Source organism: Centrocercus urophasianus, unplaced genomic scaffold (assembly GCF_019232065.1).
Source record: "Centrocercus urophasianus isolate 14NV4802_14NV808 unplaced genomic scaffold, USGS_Curo_1.0 seq_17, whole genome shotgun sequence".
Lineage (NCBI taxonomy): Eukaryota > Metazoa > Chordata > Aves > Galliformes > Phasianidae > Centrocercus > Centrocercus urophasianus.
The window spans coordinates 14,284,016-14,310,413 of record NW_024884722.1 but is presented as its reverse complement, the minus strand read 5'-3'; the positions used below and the strand labels follow the sequence as shown (position 1 = coordinate 14,310,413).

Sequence of the window (26,398 nt, the reverse complement as noted above, 5' to 3'; positions counted from 1 at the left end):
ACTGTCTGTTTGGTGAGCATATTAAAGTAACTAAAAAGGTGAACTGATGTACTGAGTTATGTAGCAGAGTGTATCTGGCCCAAAGCATGTTTCAGCAGAGCTGTAGAAGAGCAGAGCACATGCTTTGTGCTACTTTGCCAGCTTGCACTCTTTGTGCGTAGCAAGTGAGGCTCAGGGTCGTCTTGATTCAGAGGCTGTACCTTTCTGTTTTAATAATTTCATTTTTTTCTTCTGTGAGTTTGTCTCATAGCTTTTTAAATGCATGCAAATTTTTGATATCCATAGCTGCTGTGAGAGTATTTTTCCTGAATGTGCCCTCAGTTGCACATTGTTTGCTTGTTTGTTTTGAACAGGGATTTTTATAACTTAATTTCATGCCTTTTAACTTTCTCTCCCTCTTTTTTTTTTTTTTTTTTTTTTTTTTAATACAAAATTGTGATGCATCAGCCTTTGCTCACCTTTCTCATAATGCTTCTATCATACTGGCCCCATAGCAAGGCTATATGTGGTAGCACTGTGATGTTTACTGTTTTGTTCTCTACTCTTTCTATCAGCTCTTAATATTCTATTTTCTTTTATGATTATTACTGTGTGTGCACACGTTATTATCAAAGGCTATCACATTTCAAAGATGTTTCTTCTGGGTTGTATTAGCCATTCTGGAATCTATGATTTCCTACACAAAGTTACTATTGCTTTTTGTTATGTAAATACTGACATTGCACTCATTTGTACATTTCACTTTCAAGTTTATTGTCCATTTCTTCAGCATCACAAACACTGTTTGCAGCACATCGCAGAAGATTGTGAATTGAATAACATTGTCATCATAAAATTTTACCATGGTTCTGTTTCACTCTTCTGTTTCCCGTATGGAATGTGCAGGCCTTAACAGAATTTTGTGAGACTTCCTGGTAACTTTCAAGAAAATTGACTTTAAATTCCAAAATACTATATTATAAATTTGTGTATTGTTGTTTTCTGTGCCTTATTTTAGGAGTTTTCTATTTCCATTGTATGAAATTCAGATTTAATAGTTCATAGCCCTCAGAAATCCTGTTAAAAATATCCTCTGTTTTAAGTGAACAGTTATACCTCAGTGTAACTCTCTTAATCTCATGTAATGATTTCATTCTTTATTCAATTAGAATGCTTAGTCCTGGTCTTATTGATTTAGTTACCAATCCTTTTGTTGTTTTTTAATCTTTTCTACTGACACTTGGAGACAATGTAGAACAGTTTTTTTTTTCTGTAAAGGACTCTGACACAGAAAGATTTACAAGTTTGTATTTGCAGAATGCTGATGATTCATTTTGTTTTTTTTTCTCTCACAGTTTGATTTTCTGAGTGCTCATTTAATCCCTTTTTTATGTGTTGGCTCTGCAGAGTTCTGGGAGACTTCCTGTTTTTGATGTTTTTCTTATGATGTGGGCTAAAATGTTCCTTGTTTACAGCAAAAAATGTTCTGGGTTGCTTTGTGACTCTGTAAGTAAAATTTAACCTCATCTAGTTATCTATTTCAGCATTCAATATATTTTAAAAGATAAACTTTATCAAATTTAATGCACTGATATTTTTCCTAGCTTATCTGTAATGAGGTAAACTATATTGTTATGTATTGTTTGTCAGTAGCAGCTACTACTTTGTATCACCAGAACAGCTCGAGATAATTTTTTTTTTTTTTTTTTAAAGAACCAAATTCTGAATATATTCATGAAAAATATAGCAAAAAAGATATCTATCTTTGTGATACAATTGGTTGGGCAGTATCACAAGTGGTAGAGGTTGGAAATCTATGGACAAAGAGACCATGGACTAAATATAGATGAAGGAAATTTATAGGTGGGAATTGACAGACTGTGTTGGTTGGCCAACTGCCTCGAGTGTGGTCTTTGAATTAAAAGCAAAAAAAAAAAGAGTTGAGATGCCTCTGGTATTTCCTTTAAGAATATCTGGTTTGTAGGAATTAGCGAAGATCTGTTGTGAGCCAAGTTATCTTACTGCTAGGTAGTTGTTTCAAATTCTTGTATTGACCTGTAAATAAAAAATTCTGATGTTACAGATAGACAACATCAAGGGGTCAAAGAAAATGCGTTTATTCTGTTTTGTCCTAGTAAGGATTGGATTGACTCTGGAAGATGGTGTGGCTCTAAATAAGTTTTGAAGACTTCAATGCCTTAGCATCTTAGCAATCTTAGCAATCTTAGCAAAAAAGAGATTGCTTTTTCTATTACTTTTGAAACCTTGGCTACAGAGATTTTCTATCTATGCTTAGTTGCTCTAATGATTAAACAAAAGCTAATGGCATATGTAAGGGAAAGTTGGTAATTGTTCTTTCAGATGCACAGAGTAATTGTAATGTACAAATACAGCTGAAGTTTCCAAAATGCTGCACAGTTACACGTTTCTGGGAACAACAGCCAGTACTCAGAAGAAAAAAACTGACTGCAGATGCCAGAGCAAAAAAAAAAAAAAAATTTTTTTTTCTTGTAAAAATAACAGCTATGGGAAATTTAATGTTTCAGAGAACATAGACTTTCCTGAAGCTGAACACCTGTTTTGCAGGATCTCACATAGAAAAGTGGACTGAATTAAATTTGTCTTCTGAAAAAGAATGGAAGAGTGAAACAGGCTTCTGGGGATTCAGCCCTTGTTTTTTAAGAACTTCTGAATTTGCCAGTGGTGCATACATGTGCATCCAGATGTTGATGCATTATGTGTGATCTTTGTCTTCAAGAATACAAAAACATTCTAGTTCTCAAGCAGCATTTGATCCTTGAAATAGGGCAGTGCACAATGCTAATTGGAAAAAAAAATTCTTAAAATGATACTGAAGTCCTAAAAATACCTAACTTTGCATTCATGTATTCTATCACAATTCATGCCTGATGCCACATGAGGTTTGATTAAGCATTAAGATATTTGGAAAATGTGTGTGCTATCCCAGAACTGGGCATGTGCTTCTGAAACACTTAAGAAGACTGCAGTTGAAATGGGATTTGTTGGTGGCTTTTAGTTTAGTTTTGTTCTGAGGATGGCAGTTTCATTCATTGGTCATGTCCTCAGTAGTGAGCATACGGATTTAGAATGAAGGCACAGCATGAGAACCTTCTTTTAAACAGTTGCTTGTGTTGTGGTTTACAAGGGGTTCTTAACACTTCCACAAAATGGGAAGCTTGCTGACTAATACTTAGGAATGTTGGAGGAGTTTTTGGATACTAACTCATATGACTAAAAAAACCCTTTCATTAATTTTGGGATAAACTATTACATAATGTCAATTTTTTGGATGCGTTTGGCCATTTTTTGTTGTTTTTCATCAGATTGTCACCTTTCACTATTTCAGATGTTACTATACAAATTTATTGCGATAGCAACGTGTTTTGACTTCTGACTCCTCCTTTACCCCTATTGTAGGCAGTAGGCTTCCTTTCCCTTGTTTGTGTCATCTTATGGGTGGTGTCTTTTTTCTCTCCTGTGGTTGACATCCATATGTTGTCTGAATTTATATTACAAAGTGATACAGCACAGATTAAATATTTATGTATGTCTTCATACATTTTGTTGGGTCATGTAACTGACACTACAATGCTTATTTTCACTCTCAAATAAGGAAGATTAACATTTTAACACAAATTCAACTGTAGCTGCTTGTCAATTATCATGGTGATTCTTCCTTATTATATTTTGCAACTTTATGGCTGTAGACAGTCTGTTTCTCTCTTTTTTTTTCTTTTTCTCATTCTTTTCTTCAGCTGCAGTTAGTTTTCAGTTCCTCCAAAGCAGTATGAGCACATATTTGTATTTTGACTAATCACTTCTATTTAGAAAAAAACCAAAAACCATAATTAATTAAAATCCAGAAGAACAATTTGAAGATTTGCATAAAAATAATGAGTACATTTTGTGCATTTGGCACAGACTGTTTCATTTGGGTGTAATAGAATCATCAGTGATATAATTCTGTTCCTGAAGATATTCTTTAGGGCCAAAAAAACCCCACCCCAAAATGGATTGTATTCTTTTTATTTTAGTCAAAGGACACAAGGGAAAGAAGTGATGTCACATTGAATGTAGTATTAAAAATATGTTCATTTTTAAGTGGATCCTTATTATATGCACGTGCACAAATACTTTTAACTCGCAATTTGCCTTTACAGTTCCTTTCTGCCAGAGCTGTTGGCCTGTTTTTCACCATGGTACATCTGAATTCCCTATTTCATATATAACCTAGCACTTTGGTGGTGGTTATTACCTTTCTACAGGCTTTTAAGCCTTAGCCCAAGTGGTCATAGTGCTCTGCTATGAACAACAGCTCTTCTGAATATCAGTGCCACTGGGTCTAGTAAAGTAAGCATTCCTTTTGTCGTGACTTTCAGCTCTTTTTGTTGTTGTTGTTGTTTTGCATAATTTTGAGCATGTGACAACAGATCAATGAACCAAACCACGTATAATGCTCAGAACACTCTCGTTGCTGTCCATTTCCAGGTACAGGTCAGCAAGCCTTTGCCCACACTGGATGCCAGGCGGAGACCTGCTAGGCAGAGACCTGAGAGTGAGGGCGCTGGGGGAACTCGCATCCCGCGCATCCCTGTCAAGAGATGCCCTTGGCGCCGGGCTGCTCGGTGCCACCTGGCCTGCAGGCCTCGTGCCGGCACCAGGCCGATGAGACCCAACGCGGCGATACAGGAAGCCCAGCTTCCTCAGCCCGAGAGGAGGAGAGGCCGGCAGGGCTCCCGCCCACGGGCGGCGCCTCCTCCCCCAACTCTCCCTCCCGTGGGCCTCGCCGGCCGCCGTCCTCCCGCACCAGGTGAACGCGTATCCCTCCGCGGCGGCCGCCCCCAGCGCCAGGCTCGCAGCTCCGCAGTCCCCGGATGGAAACTGTTATGGCCGCCAACGGCGACCCGCCGGGCCATGGAGAAGGGCGAGGTAACTCCGCGGGGTGCGCGGGGCGGAGGAGGGCCGGCCGAAAGGCGGAGAGAAGCGGGCGACGGGAGCTCTCGGAGAGCAGGAAGCTGCGCTGGGGCTGACTTGTTAGATAGTCCCGCGCTCCCCTCAGCCGTGGGAAGTTGGCAGTGCAGCGCGGCTCTGGCCGGCGGCGGGGCTGCGCGTAGCTCGCGCACCGGAATAACGCGTGGCAGAGCCGCCGGCGGCGCCGTGTCCCTCCGCCGAGCGGCGGCGCCCTGCCCCCGAGGTCGTGTGCGCCCCCGCGGCGGACGGGGGCGGGGCTGCCCCGGGGTTGCCCGGTGCTCCCCGTAAGGGGGAACGCGGTCTGGTGGAGCCGGCGGCGGCTGCCTGCGGGTGGGTGCACGGTGCTGGGGCTTTGGGAGCGGCTCGGGGACGTCGGGGCAGAGCCGTAGCGGGCCGTGTCCGAGTGCGGTCCCGCTCCCCGCAGGTGGATGCGCGGCGGGCACGGGTGGGGCCGGACGGGCGTGAGGAGCGGTGTCTGTGCTCAGTGCTGGGAGGCGTAACGCCTCGCCGTGACGCTCACGCTGCCCACCTACAGAGCTCCGAGCGGTGCTGGCTGCTGGGAGTGTGTTTGGAACTTCTGGGGTTTTATAGTAGAAGTAGATGTAAAAAATCCTCGACCTGGGAGAGCTCTCACTCTCGTTTGTTGCTAGGTTGAAGTGTACCGCTAAAGCCTTGCCTCTTTATCCTTTTAAAACAGACTAATAGTGATGTATTGGGGCAGTTTTGGGGGAGGAAAGTTGAGGCTTGGGTCTCACGTGGTTACTTGTGCTCCTGCCTAGTGGTTTCTTTCCATATCAGTTACCTTTGGTTCATGCTTACAAATGAATTTACTAGATGTGCTTTATTATCTACATGTTCCATATATTATGCAGGTAATGTTTGTTTTTTCTTTATGTCTTTTGCAAAACTATTTAGAGAATTGTAATAAGTTCTGTAGGAACGCTCTACGTTTTTTACAATACTTTTGGCTTTAAAAAAAGTCAATTTTTTTCTGAGTTTGAAGTAATGAAATAGCAGTTGCTGCCTTTTGCTTTTTTAAGTGACTGTACATTTATACTGAGAACAGTTAGGAACATTTGAGAAGTATTTTTAAAGCCAATGTTATAATACACCTGATTAGAAGTTTGCTAGCCATGAATTTCTAGCTACAGCTTTAGAATTTGTTTTGTATTCGATGGTGTTCTCTCCTGGGAATATACGTAGTATACATATTTACAGTTTTCTTCAGTGTTTTAAAAAACGCACTCACTGTGCCATTGGGAAGGATGTGTAAAATATCTGTCCTTTTGTTTCCAGACCACTTTTCAGTATTCCTCCTGACTGTGGCCTTTTCTGAGTCTCACCCCTACTATTTGTGTGGAAAAATGTCTAAAAGGCTGTTGAAGAATTGAAGTCATTTTTCTAATTGAGTAAGTCTGACTTCTACTTCCATAATGTAAATTTAAAGATCCCTGTGAATGACTGATGGATATTTATTAATTAGATGTCCCTGGTGAATTAATTTATATGCTGTATTGCAGGTATTTGTCAGTAACTGCGTCCTTCCCAATAACAACAAAGTTTGATTCTAATGTGTGTGGTTGGTTGGCTGAAGATGATTCAGAGAGTCAGGTTTGAATGCGTTCTCTTGAGCCTCTTTGTTGAACATAAATGTTTTACCCACTTAGGAGAGACCTCATCGGCTCCATGTTAAAAGCCTGCGGTGTATTCCTGCAGCCACTGCATTCACTTGTGATTTTCTTATAGTGTTAATTGTATAAATATTTCATATTTCAGTATTTGACAGTACAACAGAATGATAGATATCTGCTATCAGGATGATACATTGTTTGATGCAGCCTGTAATTTTCATGTGTTGCATATCTGTATTTGAGAAGTTCTTCAGCCAAGAAGTCCAGGTTGTGTTTTGGTCGCTTGTTATTTATGTGAGAGTTTAACTTGCTCCTGTTTGCATAACAGATTTACTGCTGGCAAGAGGAAGGCATTATTATACAGTACTTTTTCCATGAAAATTGAGTATAACGTGGATGAGTTGTTCTGTTCTTATGGTTCAAGCATATCCCAGGTTTTAATCTCCTGTGTGGAATACTGGAAAGGTCATTTATTTATATACATACATACACACAAATAAATATGTTTTATATATATAATGCATATATAAATATATCCTGGATCTTTAGTGTTTAATTTTAGTTTGCAGATATTCATGGCAAGTATGTGTATGTCTGTGGGTTGCAGTTTTTTGTTTTTTAAATGTAAAATGTAGTTAGAATCTTGCATGTCTTGTAACTGAAGAACACAGTTTAATTTTATCTAATATTGAATTCTGCATAAAGTGTAGATATGTTTTGGCTATCATTTTCAAGAATTACTTAGAAATGCCAATATATTTTTTGAAGGCATGTAATAAAGCATATGCTTTAAAAAAAAAAAAAGCCAAACACTTGTTTTACTTTTATTGCTGCTGTGATATGTGAGCATGACCTGGAAAATTTTTCAGTGTCCAGTTTGTTTCAGTTGGGTACTTACATGCTGAATGTTAGATGCTTCCTTCTCACAGGGATATGGGAAAATATTTGGAAGACCTCAGCGGTGATGTTTATAATGGCCTGGAACTCTGAGGCAGCTCTTGCACTCCATCACAATGAGGGAGATGATGTGATCATTCTTGCAGTTTGAATGTGAATAAGGGAGATGATGTGATCATTCTTGCAGTTGAGTTCCAAGTCTGTGTTGCTTATGGGTGGGCAAGGGAATAGCAGAGAGAAGGCTGCTGATCAGATTTCAGCCAACACTTCACTAACTTCTGCTAGAGAAGAAAAGTGTCACTATTAGTTCTTTATTATGGAAAACTATTTAGTAAGAAAATACTGTATCAGTAGGGAAGAAACAGTTCTTGTTCCTTTACAAAGTCCAGTTGATTTTTTTGGTGCTAGTCTGTTTCTTCTGATTTTATGTTGCCATGTGGGAGTGTTGTTTGAGTAGAAACTTGTGCATTTATTAACTGTGAGTATAGCCTCTAAAGAGAGAGTGATGCTTACCATACTGGTTTGAGCTTCTTAATCCATGGGGAGGTATTGTTGTCAGTCATAGTCCTGTTTCAAAATGATTAATTTATATCCACAAACAGTGAGAAACAAAAGCTGACTTTATCCATTGATTGCTTCAGACTTTGTGATGCTATAAGTAGACATGTGAAATATTAATTGTGGATGATTGTGATTTCTTTATTTGTGTGTATGCAGATGTCGTATCTCCATTAGTACACTGGTTTTAAAAGTAACTGTAATTCACTGTGTTTGTTTTCTAATTTCAGGAGAATAAAGTGGGAAAGTTGTAGAACACTGAAGATAACTCAGCACAATAAACTTTTTTACTACAGGAAATAAGCCTAATCTGAAGAACTCACTTGAAGAAGAATAATACATATGAAATCATGCCATCCGAACAGGACCAGTTTTCTCGTGATAAAAAGCAAATTAATTTGTTAAAACATGATGCTGCAAATAATCTTTGTATGGATACTAGTTTGGAAAATGCACTAGTGAATGACCCTTTAAATATGACTACTCGACCAGCAGTTTTGGATGTCAGTTTCTCCTGTGAACTGAAAAATGTAAAAATTGATTTACCCAAGGTGAACATTCCAAATGAAGTATTAATGAAACATGAAATTGATAAATTCAGAAAACTATTTCAGTGTAAACAGCAAACTGCGAGGAAGTCCTTAACTCTGGAGAAAGTAAACGTAAGCAATCTTGACTGTTCAGGGGGAAGCCATGTACAGAATAAAACAGAAGTGCAATTTGGAAAAGGGCTGAAAACTGTGGCTAAGATACTGCATTTCACTTGTACAAAGTGTGAGGACAATGTTAGATACAGCCCAAATGATCTACAAAAACATTTTCAGCTGTTACACTCTGGAGAGTTGCCTGTGTATCCTTGTGAAATGTGTAACTTCTCAGCTAATGACTTTCAGGCTTTTAATCAGCATAGACTCACCCATCGCAGCACTTTAGTAAAGTGTGAGCTCTGTCTTGATGAGCAGATGTACACTTTGTTGGATTTGACAAAGCATTTTACATCAAAGCACTGTGTAAATGGTCACTTCCAATGTGAAAAGTGTGGGTTTTCCACTCAAGATGTGGGCACATTTGTTCAGCACATTCACAGACATAATGGGATTACATATGAATGTGGAAAATGTCATCATATAAGCTATACAGAAGAGGAATTCCAGAGACATCATCTTGTCCATAGCGGTCTGATTCCTTTTAGATGTCAGTTTTGCAATTACAGCACACCACGGAAAGATTATATTTTAAGACACCTTATAGCTGTGCATAGAGACCATTTATGTACAAAAGAAAAACTGGAAAGGGATAAATGTGAAAAAAGAACACTGAAGACTCCAGCAGCACTAAAGCTTGTGTTAAGAAGGTATAAAACGGGAACATCGAAAAAGCCTCTTTGGAGGCGAAAAAAAATATTTGGTGGAAGTGACAAAACTGGAGAAAAAAATTCACAAGTGCTAAGAATTGTGAACAAAATTCAACCAAAATTGGATGAGTTCAACCAGTATATGAAAGTTGTGGAAGCAAATGAAGAAAAGGATCAAATTACATATACTGAAAAGAATTTCACAGGTGCAATGCATGCTGCTACTACTGCACAGTATAATAAAGCAGAGGATGGAACACGTTTCAGCCTTGGATCATTGAAAAATACTGTTCATGGGCCTGCAGTATTGATGATCAAAAACAATAAAATATCTGTTCCAGCAAATTACAGTGCTAAATTTATGGGATTTAAAATTGTAGATGGGAAACAACATATTGTTATAAAATTATTACCTACAAATAAGCAAAACTTGCATTTGTTGGGTCAGAAAGCCGATCCTATTAAAGATTGCTCTACATCTCCTTTGCCACAGACTGCTGATCCTTGTAGTTTGTCTTCAGGTGCTATACCCCGTGTAACTGATCAGTCAACCTTTAAGAACAATTCCATTCACCCATTAACTTCTGTGTTTTTTTCTGCTCCTCATTCAGGAAAAACAAAAGTGGAAAAACAAAATAACTCCTTATTGTATGGTAGGAGTGTTTCTCAAACTGTAGCACCTTCTCATGTAGCTGTAGGAAAAAATTCATGTAATTTGCCAATGAAGTTGGACTCTCCTGTATCTCCATGTGATGAGGTGACAAAAATTGGAACTCAAAGTAATATCTCATGGAGAAATTATGGTCCTTCAAGTCATCCTCAGGTATTATCACCTCCTGTTACGAATACACTATGCTATGACCCTTGGAAAATACCCTTCTTTCCTGAACTGAAAGTACAAAATGGTGGCCTGAACAATAATCACAGAACTAACAATCTGTATTATTCACCTTCCGTTGATTCTTCTAATGAAGGATTGCTGTCTTTTCATAATTATTCTAAAATGGACACTTTGGATAATCAGTGTAGCGTTTGGATGTCAACAGATGACAAATCTAAAGAATTTATATCCAGCCAAACAGTTAATTTTCAGAAGAGTGATGAGTCTGCAAGTTCATATTCAGACTCAGTCAAAGACTTAAAACTGGAGAACACTGTATCAGCCCAATCAAATATTAAAACTTATGGACACATAAACACTAAGAATAATGGTATGTCTCCTAACAGACAATCTAAATTTGTTATTGACAGGGAATATTTTGTGGAAGACCAGCATAATGGTCAACAATATTTGGATACTAATTTGCATCAAGACTTCACAAGGAAAGCTGGGGAATTCCCAGAAAGTGGATCTGATTGTGTTAATTCAGTTCTAATGCCCAAAATCATGTCTGTTTTCTCACTGCAGAGTGAACAGGCAGCTAATTATTTATCACCTGAAATAAACCAATTACTACAAGATGTGTTAAAAGTGAAAGCAACTCCTCAGCAAGAATCCCACAGCAAGTTGAATAACTGTGTAGAACTTCATTCTGACAAGCTGCTTTCCAGTCAAGAGAAAGGGAATAGAGCCTTTACACATTTAAAAAACTCAGCAACCACATGTAGTTTTCCAAGGCCTTCTACTAACGCTGACTTTCATTTATGTAAGAGGGAATTGAATACAAGATGTAGCACACATGGAGGTTTGCATTGTGGAGAAGAGAGAAAGACACCCAGAACATACCTTGATTCCCAGGGAATGGATGTGTTATGCAGAACTGCAGATGGTGCTTTGCTTAAAGATGATACAGATGCATTTGTAACAGAGCGACTGGTAAAAGATAAAATGCAGTCTACAACTTCAGATCCTACCAGCTTTTCACCAATCCTTCGGGAACAGAAGAAAACTGTTTTAGTTCAGCCACCTCCATCAAGATTTTTTGTTCCTTTGCACCTTGCTAACCAGCCTGGACTACAGGTTGTTTCAGGAAAATCTCTTTTGTCAACCAGTTCATCAGATGATCATGCAACGAAACCTACGTCTTTTGCTATAAATAAAGGACCTGGAATGATTCTGACTGTTAGTGGGTCAATTGGAGCGGTTGCAAATGTCCCTAGTGATAGTTCTCAGGTTTTAGGCAGAGTTGCATCCAGAGAATATGGTAAAATAATCGTACCAGCTTCAAAAGCGGATGGGAAGCATGACAGTTTCGGGAGTGTAAGAAGTTGCTGTAATAGGAGAACATATAGTACAGCAAATGACTCATTAAATAGCATGTCATCCAAAGGACCACTTGTAATTACAAACTTATCAGAGTCATCTGTAAAAAGAACTTCTTCTGTGAAAGCATTATCAGAGCATAAGGACGTTGTCTTTGGTTCAGAAGAGTCAACAGAACAACAGGAGATGAAACAGAAACAGCATGTTTATGCATTTTTGCCTGATGGACAGCAGGCAGTTTTTCTGAAATGCATGACGCCAAACAAGCCTGTAGTACATAAACGTAGTGTTCTTCGGGATAATGCTCATTATCAAAATTGTCAACCAAAGAAAACTGGAGTCATGCAACAAAAGCTTTTGCTGAAAATTAAGACTTCAGATATGCTGGCTGAAACAAACCAATCAGTAAACAACTCAGTGCCCTCAGTACAGTTGGGCAGCTTACAGTCCCTTACTCCTGCACTAGCACAGAAACAGACTGATCTTACTTCTAATGATGCCTTAATCTTACCGGGTAGGTTAATGCCAGCAAATGCCTCTTCGGCGAGTTCTAATCCAGTGTGTTGTATTCCTTCTGTAGAACCTGTGTATTCTACCAGAACTGCAGGGTCATGGTTGCAAAAAGGTTTTGTTGAGAGTACACAAATAATAACTGCTAACAGGAATAACTTTTGTAGTCAGAAGTCCTCATGGAGCACCCAAAACAGAATTGCTAAAGGAAAACCTCATTTAAAACAGAGTGGGCCTAAGAATTCAGAAACTGTAGTTTTGCAAAGAAGCAAGAATTTCAAACGGAAAAATAAGGATAACTGCAAAGAACCTCCAAGAAAGAAAGTAGTGTTGCACAGAAAGTGTAAGGAAAAGAATCGAGGTGAAGTCGTTAGTGAATCAGGTGGCCATTACAGACAAAGAGCATCAAAAGATACTGTGAGGACTTTGAAACTACTTCCTTTTAATTCTAAACAGCTTGTAAAATGCCCTCGGAGAAATCAGCCAGTTGTTGTTCTTAACCATCCTGACGCTGATGTTCCAGAAGTTGTAAATGTAATGAAAACCGTTGCTAAATTTAAGGGACATGTTCTTAAGGTTTCATTGTCAAAAAGAACTATTGAAGCTTTGGAGCCAGCTTTCTGCAATCATTTGGACGTAACTACTGATAATCTTTTTCAAAAGAGGCACAGGACAATAAAACCTGTTAGCCCTGTAAAAGAAAGGTTTGTGTTAAAATTGACACTGAAAAAGACTAGCAAAAACAATTATCAGATTGTGAAAACTACCTCTGATAATACCTTGAAAGCTAAGTTTAGCTGCTGGTTTTGTGGTAGAATATTTGACAATCAGGATAATTGGGTAGGACATGGACAGAGGCATCTGATGGAGGCTACTCGAGACTGGAATTTGTTAGTGTAATGATGACCCATACCAATAAAATATCATGCATTGGGCCTTTTTAGAAAGAGATTCAAATTGAATTATGATACACAGATTGTTTTGTATTTCAGTATTGTAACAAGTTTAAAAAGTAAAGCAAAGTGCTTGTGTTTTAAAAGGAAAAGCAGATTCTCTGTTGCCATCAAGCTTTTAGAAAGATTGAGGAACTTTGTGGTTTAGGTAACTTGTAACTAACTGCAAATACAATTCCATACAAATATATATTATTTTTTGTTACTACTATCCTGTCCTATATTTTTATTCTATGAAATGAGTTTTCAGGGCTTTTGTTCTGTACATATTTTAAAAGATCTAAACTTGTAAATATTTTTATACTTTTCAGCTATTTGGTATAATTCTTGCACAGAAATTATTCCTTCCCCACCACCTTTTATTTTCTTTTTTTCTTTTTTTTTTTTTTTTTTCAGATCTGTGCATGCACTACTAAAAACAATTTGAAAGAAAAAAAATTCAGCTACACACAACTGTTCTCCAGGGATTTTTTGTTGTTATTTTCACTTGTTAACTCCTGATTTTGTTTTTCAGGGATTGAACACTATTTTTAGCAAGTGCCTAGAAGATGTGAAGCAGTTAACATTATGTCAACTGTGTAACCATAGGTCCAAGCAGGGCCATTTCCCCAATAATTTCATTTAAACGAAGCCATATGTGAATGCTTTAAGCTATATTGCTATGCACATGACACTTGTACTATTTCTCTGCAGTTTGTCTACTTTCTTAGTGAAGTATTTTTCATATAAATTAATAAAATGTTACAATTGTGTTAATACAGTGAGTGTGAGAATGAAATCAGTTGAAAATATACAGTATATATATATATATATTCTTAATGTATATGGTGTTTCAGAATGGTGAACATTCCTAATCTGTATTGACTCTGTCACTATTAAATTTGCTATAATTTGTGTTTACAAGTACGACTGTGAACATTTATAGAAAATACTTTTATTTTATTCTGTGTCTGTCACAGATCCTATAGGAAGGCTAATAGTGCAAAGCACTATTTCAGGCCTGTAGCCATTGTGATTTTATATATAATTTTTCCCCGTAATGATTATGTAGTATTTTTCTGCTGTTGCTTGTTCAGATGAGCTGCCTTTTGTTTTGCTAGAGATTTGGCAAAACCAAGGCTTCAGTTATTCTGTCCTTATTTTAATGATCAGTAGAGCAATAGTGTTCCCAGGAACTCAATTGCTTCATCTTTATTGTTTTAGAAATAAAGGAAGGAGAATATGCTTCTGGGCCATGGTGATGGAGAGTATACAAATGTGGGTTCTTATTACTCATGGTGTTTACTATATTTAGAGGTGAAATTCAGACTTATGTGGGAGTGTCCTTAGCATATGGCACCTGGTGTTTTTGTTAGCCTTTTCAAGCAGTTTAGTTCAGAGATGGAGCAGTTTACAATTCCCAGCTTCCCTTATATGTGATGGTGTGCCTCATCATGAAGCCCGTAGGACATGACCAAGGAAAAGCTAGAGTAACTCTTACAGGTAACATCTGCAAGGTCAGGTGGATGATTTTGAGGCTGTTCAGAGCGATGAACTAAACGTTGACATTGAACTAAACATGCTACGGAAGGTACTTTTATTTATCCAATGTGGTCCAGATTTTCCCTTTTTGAAGAATACAGGCAGTGTTTAATTAAAGCCAGCTTTATGACTGTCAGCAGGCAAATGGAATTGGCAGTGGTTGTTTTGGCTGCGTGACTGAGTGCTGTGCAGAACAGCAGTGATAGCATAGTCACAAAATTCTGCCCAAGGGATGCAAGGTTACGTGTTGTATGTGTAAGTCAGCTTCCCAAAGTATTGATGGAAAAACTGTCAACATTGACAGTTATTGGTCTTGGAGAGGCCTGGATCACGGAGGCTTTAGGTTGTATGCAAGTGCAATTGCAGTTTTCAGTGGCTGTTAAGGTAAAAGTCAAGACTGATTGTGCTACCGCTGAAACAATGACAAGTCTCTTAGGGATGTCACTGGCAGCAGAGTTAGATTTTTTGAAAGAATTACTTCAGTAGATAGATTCTTGCTGTGTGTTGGCAGGAAGATCCACTCTAGCTTTGTAGCTAGTGAGATTTATATGGGAGTCAGCTGAAGTACATGAGACTGCGTGGGTTGGGTGCAGTTGGTGTGTTTCCTGTATCAAAGTGGACTTGTTTTACAGTGGTGGGCTTGAGTTCTGATGTGAATTTGGCAAGGAGCTTTTAGAAATCTGTTTTACTGTTGTTAAAGTGTGTTAGAAATAAACACCAGTAGGAAAACACAAAAAAGAAGGTAAGAAGGACCTTCTAGCTGCTTCAGCTTGTTCTCCTATAGGAGAGCCTTCACACTGAACCCCTGAATTCTGAGCTTTGCCATTGCCTTTCTGGGAGAAATATCAATGAAGTTTGTTTCTAAAATGCATTCACTGCAATTTCACCAAGGGTAAGCAGTTTTTGTTAATAGTTGCATAACACTGAGATAGAAATTCTGTTCTACAATTAGAGGGTTGTTTATATTGATTAATCACGAGAGTGACAACTGTGATTGGATTTTGTTTTTCCGCAGAACCTTAAACAATATCATGAAAAAGAATACTGTGATGTTAAAAATGCTGAAATAAGGTTGCTTTTTGCAATCTTAATTCATTGTCATGTGTCACTTTATCCATGGCCATCCATCTCATTTGTTGCAGAGAATTGTGATTAATATTTTGTTTCCCTACTCTTAGTTAAGTCTTTGCATAATTTAATGCATGTTGCCCAAGTGTTCTGAATATAGAGCCCTTTCTCTTTTATGACTTTTTCTATAATTCTTCATTTGAGGTCCTAAAAGTTTGGTACTTTTGCAGATCTGATTTCAAGGAATCTCAAGTTAGGCTTCCATGAAATTATGATCACAAAGATCATCAGCAGAAAATTGGCTTAAGCAATTTGAGTATTGCACTGGATGATGCAGCAGTAGCTTCTCCAAAAACATGTTTAACTGCCTTAATAATACGAAGCTACCTTTCAGCTGGCTGATTCCTGTGGTATTTGTTTCCACATTATCTTCATTAAATGGGAAAGGTATCCTACAAATGTCCTACAAGCAACATTACTTTCTTACACAACTGTGATGTATCCTGAAGTACCATACAGGAACCAAATAAAATGCATAAATCCACATGGTAAAGTAGTAAACAATATTTACTGTGTATGTCTGTTTTACACAATTAAGGTTGCAAGTAACCTGATTTGAAGAGTGCTGCTTTTTGCTGCTTGACTTTACAAGCTGTCTTAAAATGTTTTGATTGCAACATATATCAAAATAAAAAAGCCTTAACTTGGGTAATGAATTTTGAAACATATAAATGAATCCAAGTGCAAGGTCAGTGTTTTTCCCTCTGAGGAAATACTTTGTAAATATATATTTGGCCTGAAGTCTAGTCGCTTGTGTATTCTTTGCAAGATGTGTGCTCATTAGCAGATCATGGCTACTCTCCTTCAGAAATTTCAATGTTTTAACAAAAAACTTAAGTTCGGTATTGTTCTGGGGCTGTTGTCATGTGAGATGTCTTATTTTTATTATTTTAACGACACTTCCTAAGAATCTGTGCCTGCTGCTGGTGTTTTAAATTGAAGGAAGAATATAGTTTTGTAAGTTGCATGTCTGAACATTTGGAATTTGGAGGATGCAAGTGCTCCTTTCGTGGAACAACACTGATAGGAATAATTTGCAGTATTCTGTATGCTCTCTGTATCAGGTAGGCATTCACCACTTTTAACTTTTCCTTTGTTTCTTTGCTAGTCACATGACGTCAATTGTTTGGAAGAAAAATGATGTAGTCATATCAAAGATGGAGAGAAGTTTGTTGCTGCGTCTGTCAGAAGTCAGGCTAACACCTGCTACCTGATGAAACACCTGCCAACTCTAACTATTGGCAGCTGTGGGTACTTCACCAGCTGTAGGGGAAGTTTTCTGGGGCAGGATTTCACGTGAGCTGCCACTTTCAAGATTCAGCAGTGACTGCTGAGTCCGTATCACTAGAATTTTTAACATAGCAAACTTCATCATCAGTTACTCTGTGGAAGACGATGTTGCCTTCTTACTCCCTGCCTCATCTTGTTGCTGAAAGTGTAAGTTACCCCCATAACAGCGTAGAAAATGGCTAGGAATAAATAAGAGTTTGCAGATGAATGTAGAGTTGAATGTTTATCCATAGCACATTTTTTATTATTAATCATCCACAAAATTATGAAGTAGTGCTTGGAGCTCACTGGCAGTAGGAGCATTGCTTTGAGTATAGGAGGGTCTCAGTATCACCAATTACCCTGAAAAATCTGGCATTTGCTCTCTCAAAAGGAAGCCTATCGTTCCATTTTTTTTATATCCTTTTTTTCCTCCTTTCTAGAATGATGGTGATGTTACACCTTATAATCAGAAAGAAGTGTAGGAAGAATGTAAGCACTTTTGGAGCCTCCTTTTGGAGGAGCGTTATATAGATAGAACAAGAAACAAACTGGTGTGTTAAGAACAGTGTAAATAATGTGCAGTAGATGAATGAGTAAGGCAAGGACTCCCCCTGAACACAAAGTTAAATACTGAAAGAGTGCTTTTCCACAGAGTATTTTCCATTGTCATTAAATGCTCCCAGAGTAAACACCTACAAGGAGTAAATTAAGCTTGCAGAGACCAATGTTTGTCTTTTGTTAATTCTGAGATCTAGACTTCACAGTCTTAAATGTTTTAAACATTATACTAGTTATACTGGTTTAATTACTGTCACCTGAGCAATGTACTGAACACAATGTGTATGTAAGACTGTAAAGTAAGTGTCCTATAGCAAGCAGACCTGTGAAAAGTCTATGCATAGTTTCTTACCTGCTGGGCTCTCATTTGCATCACAGATGGAATAAGTATTATCTGTGTTGCAAAAGAGCATAAACAGCCAGGTGCTGCACATCACCATATTAGGAAGCAGTTATTTCTAGATGATTGGTGCATTACGTGAAGGTGTTGCTCAAAGCTTCAGAGAACCAGCTGCATAATGCTCTCTGTGTAAGTGACTTTAAGACCTTGCAAGTCCATGCTGAAGTTTGCCTCAAATGCCTTGTGGGTGAACTTAAAGAACACTGCCTAATTTGGAAAACAAACAAACAAACAAAACAACAACAGTGTTTCAATTTTGGAAAATATCTGTAAGATAGATAAACTTGCAGGTCAAAGGAAATCAAACACCTTTGGAACTAATTAACCATTACTGCTAGGAATTTTTTTACTAGAGCAATTATGTATTGATAGATTTCATTTTAACTACTTGATCTTTTGTGAAAATGACACTGCTGTCAATAATGCAAGAAGTAAAACACTCTGATAGATCAGGCTTTTTTGTTGTTATCTCTAAATTAATTCTGCAAGAATTGAGTTGGTATTTAGTTTGGCAATGTGTTTGGGCCTCCAACAATAAAGACAAAAGATTGAGAGCTATTAAGTCAGATATCTGTGTTAAAGCTGTAAAAACAGTTGTTGTAACAACAGGAGGCTTGTGAAGGAGCTCAAAAAAATTTATATAAGAGACATCCACGACAGTGAGTTGATGCTTTTTCACTAGAAGGATGCTAAGAAAACTCATTTAGCAGTGCTTCTGTACACAGTTGACTTTACAATATTTAACTTTATTTGCACATTTGAAAAAACAAACAAAAATATTAACGAGAGAGTAAAGCTGAAGGAAGGACAACATGTCCATTAATCTAAACCATTGACAGCTTTATTGCTGTAAAGCTTTATTCCTGTAAAGTACAGTCCCATTTCCCGCTTGTACATGGCAGTACATTAAGTTCAGCTGCTCTTATTTCTGAGGATGTGCACTTTACAAAGAAATTACTGAGAGCAGTGATGTGTGGTAATCTTAACAAATGGAACAAGTAGACCACTGTGGATATTCTCACTTTTCAAGTGAGAATGTCCTAGGGGAAATACATCTTTAAATAGCAGTCAGAGGACAAGGTTGTGGTACGCAACTGTTCACCTGACTTTCAATACCCATGTTGTCACAGGTGGAAGTCACAGATGACCGTGTATCCACTTTGTTTCTTGTATTAAGTAGGCTTTTTTTTTGTAAAGAGACAGAGTTGGACTTGAACTGCATATCTTACTGCTCAGTAGATGTTAAAGAGTATTTTCCATCACTGTGGATGTTCTTCTTTTAAACTCCTGATCCACACGGTTTGGGGTGTTGAAGCAAATGATTAAAAAGTCTTCATCTCAGCATTTCAGTTTCAGTTCAGTTAAGAAACTCTTACAATATATTTCAGTTTTGTTGAGTCTTTTGTGTTGTTTTGGCTGTCAATTAGAACCAAGGAGGTATGCTGGTGATTCTCTACTATTTCAGCAACACTGTCAAAACGCTGGATAGAGAAAACAAGAAATAATTAGTGGTATCCTTTAATGTTGTAACATTGACAGTAATTATAGAATCATTTTTTGTCCCTCTTCTCGCAGCATGGAGGAGAGTGGAACTATGACTGTTACTGAGTGAGATGTTTTGCCTTTTGGTAAGAGCACCAGTCCTGCTCTCAGTCCCAGTTCCAATAGCGGACAGATTAAATTTGGACAATGTAAGATAGAGCCAGGGCTGACATCACCTCATGCTCCTACTGATTGGGGATTGCTGCCTGCACAAGCTGAACCATAGAGTTTATTACATAGCATATTAAACAGACACCGCTTACAGCTAACCTTAATCTGTCAAGCTACACACTGTGTAGCAGCTTGGGATTTGCTTTATTTGGCTGCCTCACTAAGAGCAGTGGACTCTCTGGAAGTAATACGGTGCAGATGGCTGTCGATGAGCGCTGTTTTAGTTGTGCCATTTCAATGTCAACCACAATGAATTAACACCCTGAATCTGCTAGGCCTGTTGATATTCCTTTTTGTTTCCATTCAAACAGGACTATCTTTCTTTTTACCTTCAGGTCATTTTTGACTCTTTGTGAAAGGCCAGATAAACTCCAGGCTTCTGAGTTATTCTGTAACCTAAGAACTGTTGCCTGTGAGGCAGATAATTAGGCTGAGGCAAGCGTGCTCTCACATGCCTGAGAAGCCCCTCCTGTGTGGTGATGACACACAGATTTATTGGTATTTGAGCTCCAATTCTCTATGCTGTTAGAATAATTTTCTGTGATTTTTGCATCTAAATATTCTTTATTTGATAATAGAATTAAAAATACAGTTATTTTTCTTTTTGTTAGTGGCCCTTTATAATTTTCCAAGAAACTTTAGAACTAGAGTCTTAGGTAGAAGGTGACTAGATATAGCTGGAAGATTTATCTAGTAACTGCAGTTCTGATCCTGATAACTTTTCAGAGTAGTTATGAGTATGCTTTCAACTTTATCTGTGGTTTTAATTACTTTTAACATGCAGGACCTGATGTAAACGATGTTTTCTCTAGTTTCGTATACTTCAGTCACAGTGCATGAAGAATCCTGTCAAGTCATACAGCAACATACTTCAATCCTTGCTTATTAAAGATAGATAACTGAACAGCGTTAGGAAAAAAAAAAAAAAGAAAATCTCACCTCTTCACCACATTTTTCTCTTCCTAATGCATACTGTCTTGTTGATTCAATAAAACGTATAGGAATGTTGTATACTCTTCTGTTATAAAACACAACCAGTGTGTACGGTTGCCTTGAATCCTGTCCAGAACTCTTTCTTATTAGGAAAGATCCATCCTAAAGAAAGAGAATATATAACTTTTAAAAAAATTGTTGTTTTTTTTTTTTTTTTAAGTTTAATTGTTTTTTTTTTTTTTTTTTTTTTTTTTAATTGTAATAACATTAAATCCTTTTCTGTCATTAGAAAAAAATCATACATCAGGAAATAGCATATATTCCTGGTGTCTACCAATAGCTTTGAAAGGTTTAAGAGTGCTCTTTGCCTCCTTTCTCTTCCTGTTAAGAGAAAGGGAGAAGAAAAATATGCAGTGACAGCAGTCTGTTGGTTCATTATGAGGAAATGAAGTTACTGTCAGTGGCAGTAGGTAGAAAAGGGAACAGCAGAAGTGTTTCTCCAGAGCTATAGCTACTGGCAGTGTAGCCCAGTGCTCACTAGTTGGCAGCAACCTATGCTGGTGACAAGCCCAGTACTCTATCCTGCTTTGTGAAGTGAGGGAGAAGAAAACTCAAGTGATGCTAGGGATGCACCTCTACATGTTACTAATTCCTTGTAGACAGACTAGTTGAGAGCAGGACTCATTCTCCAAATAATTAAAATGCTTAGTGCTATCACATCAAAATACACTGCAGCATCTGTGTTTCCAAGTACTAACCTTTTTACACGATCTATTGGATAGTCACAGAGATGATTTAGAAGTAACTGGGCTTTGCCTTGTTTTAGTGCATGCGCATGAACCAAGGAAAATCTCTTAATTTGTAACAGCATTCTTTGCAGTGCAGCAGTCTTTGAACTAAACTGAGGCACCTTCAGTTAAGCTTCTATAACAAGTGAAAATTTTACCACACGAATGTTCTGGTTGACACTATTTGCATGGCAGAGTATTCTGATCTGTTTGTCATACAACTGAAGTTCTTAGAATACTTCTGCTTGCCTTGATTTTTTATTTTAAAACACCTGAAGTTATTCCTAAAACAGACATTCCTTGAAAGGGACCTACCTTGTTAGATCGATACAGTGCATCTTCTGCTGTTTTCCGATCACAGGTTGCAGCATACCATGCTTTACTATGAACACCAGCATCCTAGAAAGAATGAGAGAGTGAGTCTCACCTGCAAAATAATAACAATAATAATAAAGAATTTGGCCTGTGGGAGTGTTACTATTCAGTAGTAATGGCTGAGAAGAATTCAGATGCAAAATTGTTTAAGAAACACAGAATTCAGAACATTCTTTACCAGGAACTGACCATTTTTATTGACCAGAGGAAGAACAAAGGAAAATTAGCGTGTTAAACAGTGGTAACATCTAATAGAAGTCTCGTGCACCAGAATAAACCCTGAGAAGATTCTGCAGGTTTGGCTGGAGCGCAGTTTGGCATTTTTAAAGCATTAAGATATTCTAGTAGAATTTAAAATGGCATTCAGTGCTTGTGGTTGAATAGCTTGTCCCTGAACAATTTAGATGTTGCTTGGCTGTGGCCTAGCCCGTACGATATCCAGAGTAGGTAGGTGTCTAACTTTGGGAATGAACTTCCCATATATGTAAGGTTGTCTGTGAACATGGTCAGCATTGCCTGCATCTGGATAACATGGAGGTAGGAGAAGTGCATCTCTGGCTTTCTAATGTTATTAAATGAGCACAAAAATGTATGCTGTACTACAAAAAAATAAAATTAATGCATCTCCTTACTTATACAGCACCTGAGACATGAGATGTGGGCTCAGTTCAGGTTCCCTGTTCACTGAGTCTGAACATATCTTTGCATTTAAAACAGAGCTCTTGAATAAAAGGCGTAAAACACCATCTGTTTCCCATAGGGAAGGATTACATCCGTGACAGAATAAAGAGTGGCTTGTATTTTAACTAAATTATTGGGAACCCTATTTATATGTAGTGTTCCCTGTGAACACCTCACCAACATCACTCTCCTCTCCAGTCTATTCAATGCTTGGCAGTACTCTGTACAGCAACAGAACCTAACCAGAACCTTTTCTTCTAGGGAAAGACACAGGCCAAAGGACTTCATGGATGGGAACATGGGTGCAGACGTTAAGATACAAGGTAGGATTATTGGCACCCTATGGGTAGGTGGATTCTGGTTTAGAAGATAAAAGCTTTCTTTGCAAAGGAAATGTACAGATGAAGAAATGTGAGGAGGGGAGGGCAGTTGGGAGTGTGAAACAAGATTATGATTTGAATAAGAGAAGCAGGGGTAATTCAAAGATGCAGGATTGCATGTAAGTTTGTGAACAGAAGTGCTGTTTAAGAAAAGGTATGGAGATTTTGGAGAGGTGTGGAAAGACCTGGGGAAAGACGAGAATAAGGAATTAGAAGCAGCACAGGACCTATGCATTATCAGGTTCCAATGGCTAGAAGATGAAGTAACAGGTTATCAAACCAGCAATCACAAAAAGTGAGCTCGTGCTAAGAATTTTGATGCCAAATCTGACTTAAGAGTGTGGAAGGCTATAGAAATAATGCTGAGAGTATTTCATAATCAATACTTCCGAGTATTAACCTTCAGAGTCATTTGAATGCTTTTGCTCCAACTTTACAGTAACAAAGTTAATAATAAAATTCATTTTCATGGAAGCTTTATGAAAGCAATCCGTCACATCAGTAGAAAAAAAAAAAAAAAAAAAGAGATGAATTTGCATGTTATGGCTGTTTCCTTGCTGCAAAAAACCCCGCCTTTTTGTGTTTTGCCTTTGTGTGTGTGTATGCGTGTGTGTGTGTGTGTGTGTGTGTGTTGTTTTTCTGTGAGTTTAACTTGGCTCAGCTTCATGCAGGTTCAGAACACCAGAGAAGCACATGGCTGGGAGGGGAGATGGAGGAGAGGAGCAGAGACTCCCGGTTGTGGGCACTGCACTAAATTTGTAGGTTGGCTTGAGCCATAACATGTAACTCTATCTCCAAGATTCTTCCATGTATTTTTCCAGTCATACTATTAATTGTAAAAAGACAAAGAAAAGAATTGCAAGTATGTAAAGTACTCAGCCACTTAAGGAATGGCTGCAGCAAACCAATCTTTGTTCAGTAGAACAAGAAAGTCAGCTGCTCCAAAACCTTCCTTCCCAGCCCTCTCTATGGGCTATAATCTGTCCACAGAGCCCCGCCACCAAAGTTTGGATGGGAACCAAATAAATAATGAACCTTTGGGGCAAAAGTCAAGTCCATAAGCACCTATACTGTAAGGTATGCTACAGCTCCATTATACATAATTGGTGGGAAAACACCACTAACTTCAACAGTTAATTTAAAAAAAAAATAAAATGAACGTTTTATTAAACTGTGGTTTTGCCCAAGGCTGTTATATGAAAGCATAATTGCTACAAGCTGTTTTAGTGTCTGTTGGATTGTTTTTTTGAAAGTGATTTTTGTAATAAATTTCCAGTATGACATAGTTAAAATTGTTCCAGAAGTTCAAGTTCTTTGTGTTCCTCACTGTTGTATTATCATTGTCATGTCAGACTTTAGAACACTTAATGTTATTGGCTCTGCACAATAGAGCCTTTGTTTTGCAATCAGCAGAACTATTTTTACTTGCTTGTGACTACTGGACTAATGAGAATGGCTTCATGCATTTTGTAGTTTCCATTCCTCCAAAATGTGAGTGAAGGGAATAGCACTGACATGGAACTAACTTTGCGTTTGCTTAGATCACTCAAAGCTTAACGTTGCAACAAAAAGCAGCTAATAGCTGCAGATGTCTTGGTTGCATAATTATTTCAGAACTCAGTATGTACAGCTATACATTAGAAAATAGGAAAATAGAAGCTCATCATAGCCATCTAGATCTAAGTACATTAGTCAAAGATTTTCTTGTTTCAAATGGTGTCAGATTATGGACTGCAAAGTCTGGATGACCTGAAAAGCTTGTTAGCTTTTCAGGATTTGTTTAAAATGAGTGGTACAAAACCAAGGTTTGGTATAATGCCATTTACACATTTTTTCATGGTTTGTTGAAGCTCTCCTTTGCTATATGTTCTAAGCATTTTTGACCTTAAGCAAACATTTAGATGATTTGTGCCACATAAAAATCTTCATTGCAAACAATAACATGAATATTACCAGCAGAGGAGCATGATTTTTAGAGAGGGGTGGAAATGCTATTTTAAAGTGAACAATAAGATTTCTGTACCATGAACTTAGCTGATGTTATACCTGGTCTGCAGTAATTGAAATGGATGAAATGCTGCTGTGAGGGGAAGTACCCAGAGCACGGCTTGGGACTTCTGGCACCTCTGCAAAAGAGAGAACAATATAGGTAATTTTTCAAAGTATGTTTCATTTTCCTGTAAGAAATTGGTATATCACAAGGCCTATCAGAGATCTGGAAAAGTTTGACCTTTGGTATTATTCAGGAAAACTACATACTGTAAATACATGGGCTCAGTGCTGGTGCCCGGGACACCTGCCTGCTTACAGGAGGAGTCCTTCCTTCCCTTCCAGAGAGAGAAATAGTTTGGAAATGACTTGGTTAATAACCAGAGTTAGATTTAACATGCAAGAAAAATGACTATAAAAAAAAAAAAAAAAGAAAAGAAAATAAGTAAACAAGTATGGAGTATAGTTTTTACCCTATGATTCTATAGCAAAAGACAAAGAAAAGGCAGAAAGTACAAAAAGCACTCAGTGCAAGGTAAGAGGCAGTCACATGGTGAGGGAATCAGCAAAACTAATGTAGCTCAGATATTTTTTCACTCATTTAATCCAAGTTACATGTTTGTACATGTGCGCAAGGAACCTAAACAGCAAAACAGAGAAGCAGAACTGGTAGGAAAGATTATGAAGCTCAATTAAAATTGCAGTGGAAAAGCAGAGTAGAAAATAGTTGTTATGGCTGAAATACAGGCATTGAAGAATTAAAGAATTCAAGAAATTGCAAGGAAAGTGGTTGAGTACTGTTGCATATTAATGACTCGATAGAGAAATGGAAAGTAAGTATAGATAATTGTTCTGACTAAATAAATCTTGGCCAAAGACAGTAATGGTTCTCATAGAATATCCTGAGTCAGAAGGGACTCATAAGGATCGGAGTCCAACTTGGCGCTTCTGATCACAGATACATACAGATACAGATTATTGTGCTAGAGAAGATAACTGTAGAAAATATTCTGCCATAATGAGAGGTTTGTATCCTGTTCATTTCACTGGGGAAAAAATGTGACTAAGGTTGTAAGCACTTTCCTGCTTCTGGCCGTAATATTTTGCAGACTGCTTAATCTAATCTTCACTTATAGAATTCTGATCTAGATTTTGGTTTCAGAAAGCAGCATTATGGCAGACCTCATTGCAATGGTCGTGCTGTGACTCAAAAAAAAGTTGGTTTGGAAAGCTGAAAGGTGTATGACATAGCTTTTGAATTTTTTTTTTTATAGTAAAGGTGCAACTATCTGGAAGTTGCACTCTAAGTGGGGAGGAACAGCAATAGCTCTCAGTGAATGAATAATCACTTGAAAAAAGCTCCTCAAGAATTTTTTTTTTTTTTGTTAAATTTTGACTGACCAACTACAAAAGCTGTAACTGAAAAATTCACTGTATGAATATTATTGAGTGGTCAGGAGTCAGGCTGATTAGACTTTACAAGAAAAAATTAGGAATTCCTTAGCTGTTTAAAAAAGAAAGAAAGAAAGAAAATGAGGCTGTCTTCAGTAAGAATTTTACTGATTTTAAAAGATACTGTAGGT

The 26,398-nt window shown here is 37.8% G+C and overlaps 2 protein-coding genes across 11 annotated transcripts in view; one reads left to right on the top strand and one right to left on the bottom strand.

Annotated features, from left to right (window-relative positions):
* Nucleotides 1-4,799: 4,799 nt before the first annotated feature.
* Nucleotides 4,800-13,483, top strand: ZNF518A (zinc finger protein 518A). Of its 5 annotated transcripts, none has more exons than XR_006168748.1 (3): nt 4,800-4,929; nt 6,268-6,380; nt 6,492-7,406. XR_006168748.1 is itself a non-coding variant. In XM_042818534.1 (3 exons), the coding sequence occupies exon 3, from the start codon at nt 8,408-8,410 to the stop codon at nt 13,022-13,024; it is 4,617 nt and encodes a 1,538-aa protein (XP_042674468.1). In that variant the 5' UTR covers nt 4,809-4,929; nt 6,268-6,380; nt 8,288-8,407; the 3' UTR covers nt 13,025-13,483. The 5 variants fall into 5 exon arrangements, 4 of the variants coding, with proteins under 4 accessions (XP_042674468.1, XP_042674469.1, XP_042674471.1 ...); XM_042818534.1 differs by lacking the exon at nt 6,492-7,406 and adding an exon at nt 8,288-13,483 and having other exon boundaries at nt 4,809-4,929; XM_042818535.1 differs by lacking the exon at nt 6,492-7,406 and adding an exon at nt 7,532-13,483 and having other exon boundaries at nt 4,809-4,929.
* A 5,198-nt stretch (nt 13,484-18,681) lies between these two features.
* Nucleotides 18,682-26,398, bottom strand: part of BLNK (B cell linker) — a 94,276-nt gene continuing 86,559 nt past the window's right edge. For all 6 annotated transcript variants that reach the window (XM_042818539.1, XM_042818541.1, XM_042818540.1 and 3 more), the window contains 4 exons: nt 24,873-24,952; nt 21,706-21,789; nt 20,609-20,764; nt 18,682-19,437 (listed from right to left, as the gene is read on the bottom strand). In XM_042818539.1, coding sequence (XP_042674473.1) covers nt 19,318-19,437; nt 20,609-20,764; nt 21,706-21,789; nt 24,873-24,952 — 440 coding nt within the window. In that variant the 3' untranslated portion in view covers nt 18,682-19,317. The remainder of the gene's footprint in view (nt 19,438-20,608; nt 20,765-21,705; nt 21,790-24,872; nt 24,953-26,398) is intronic.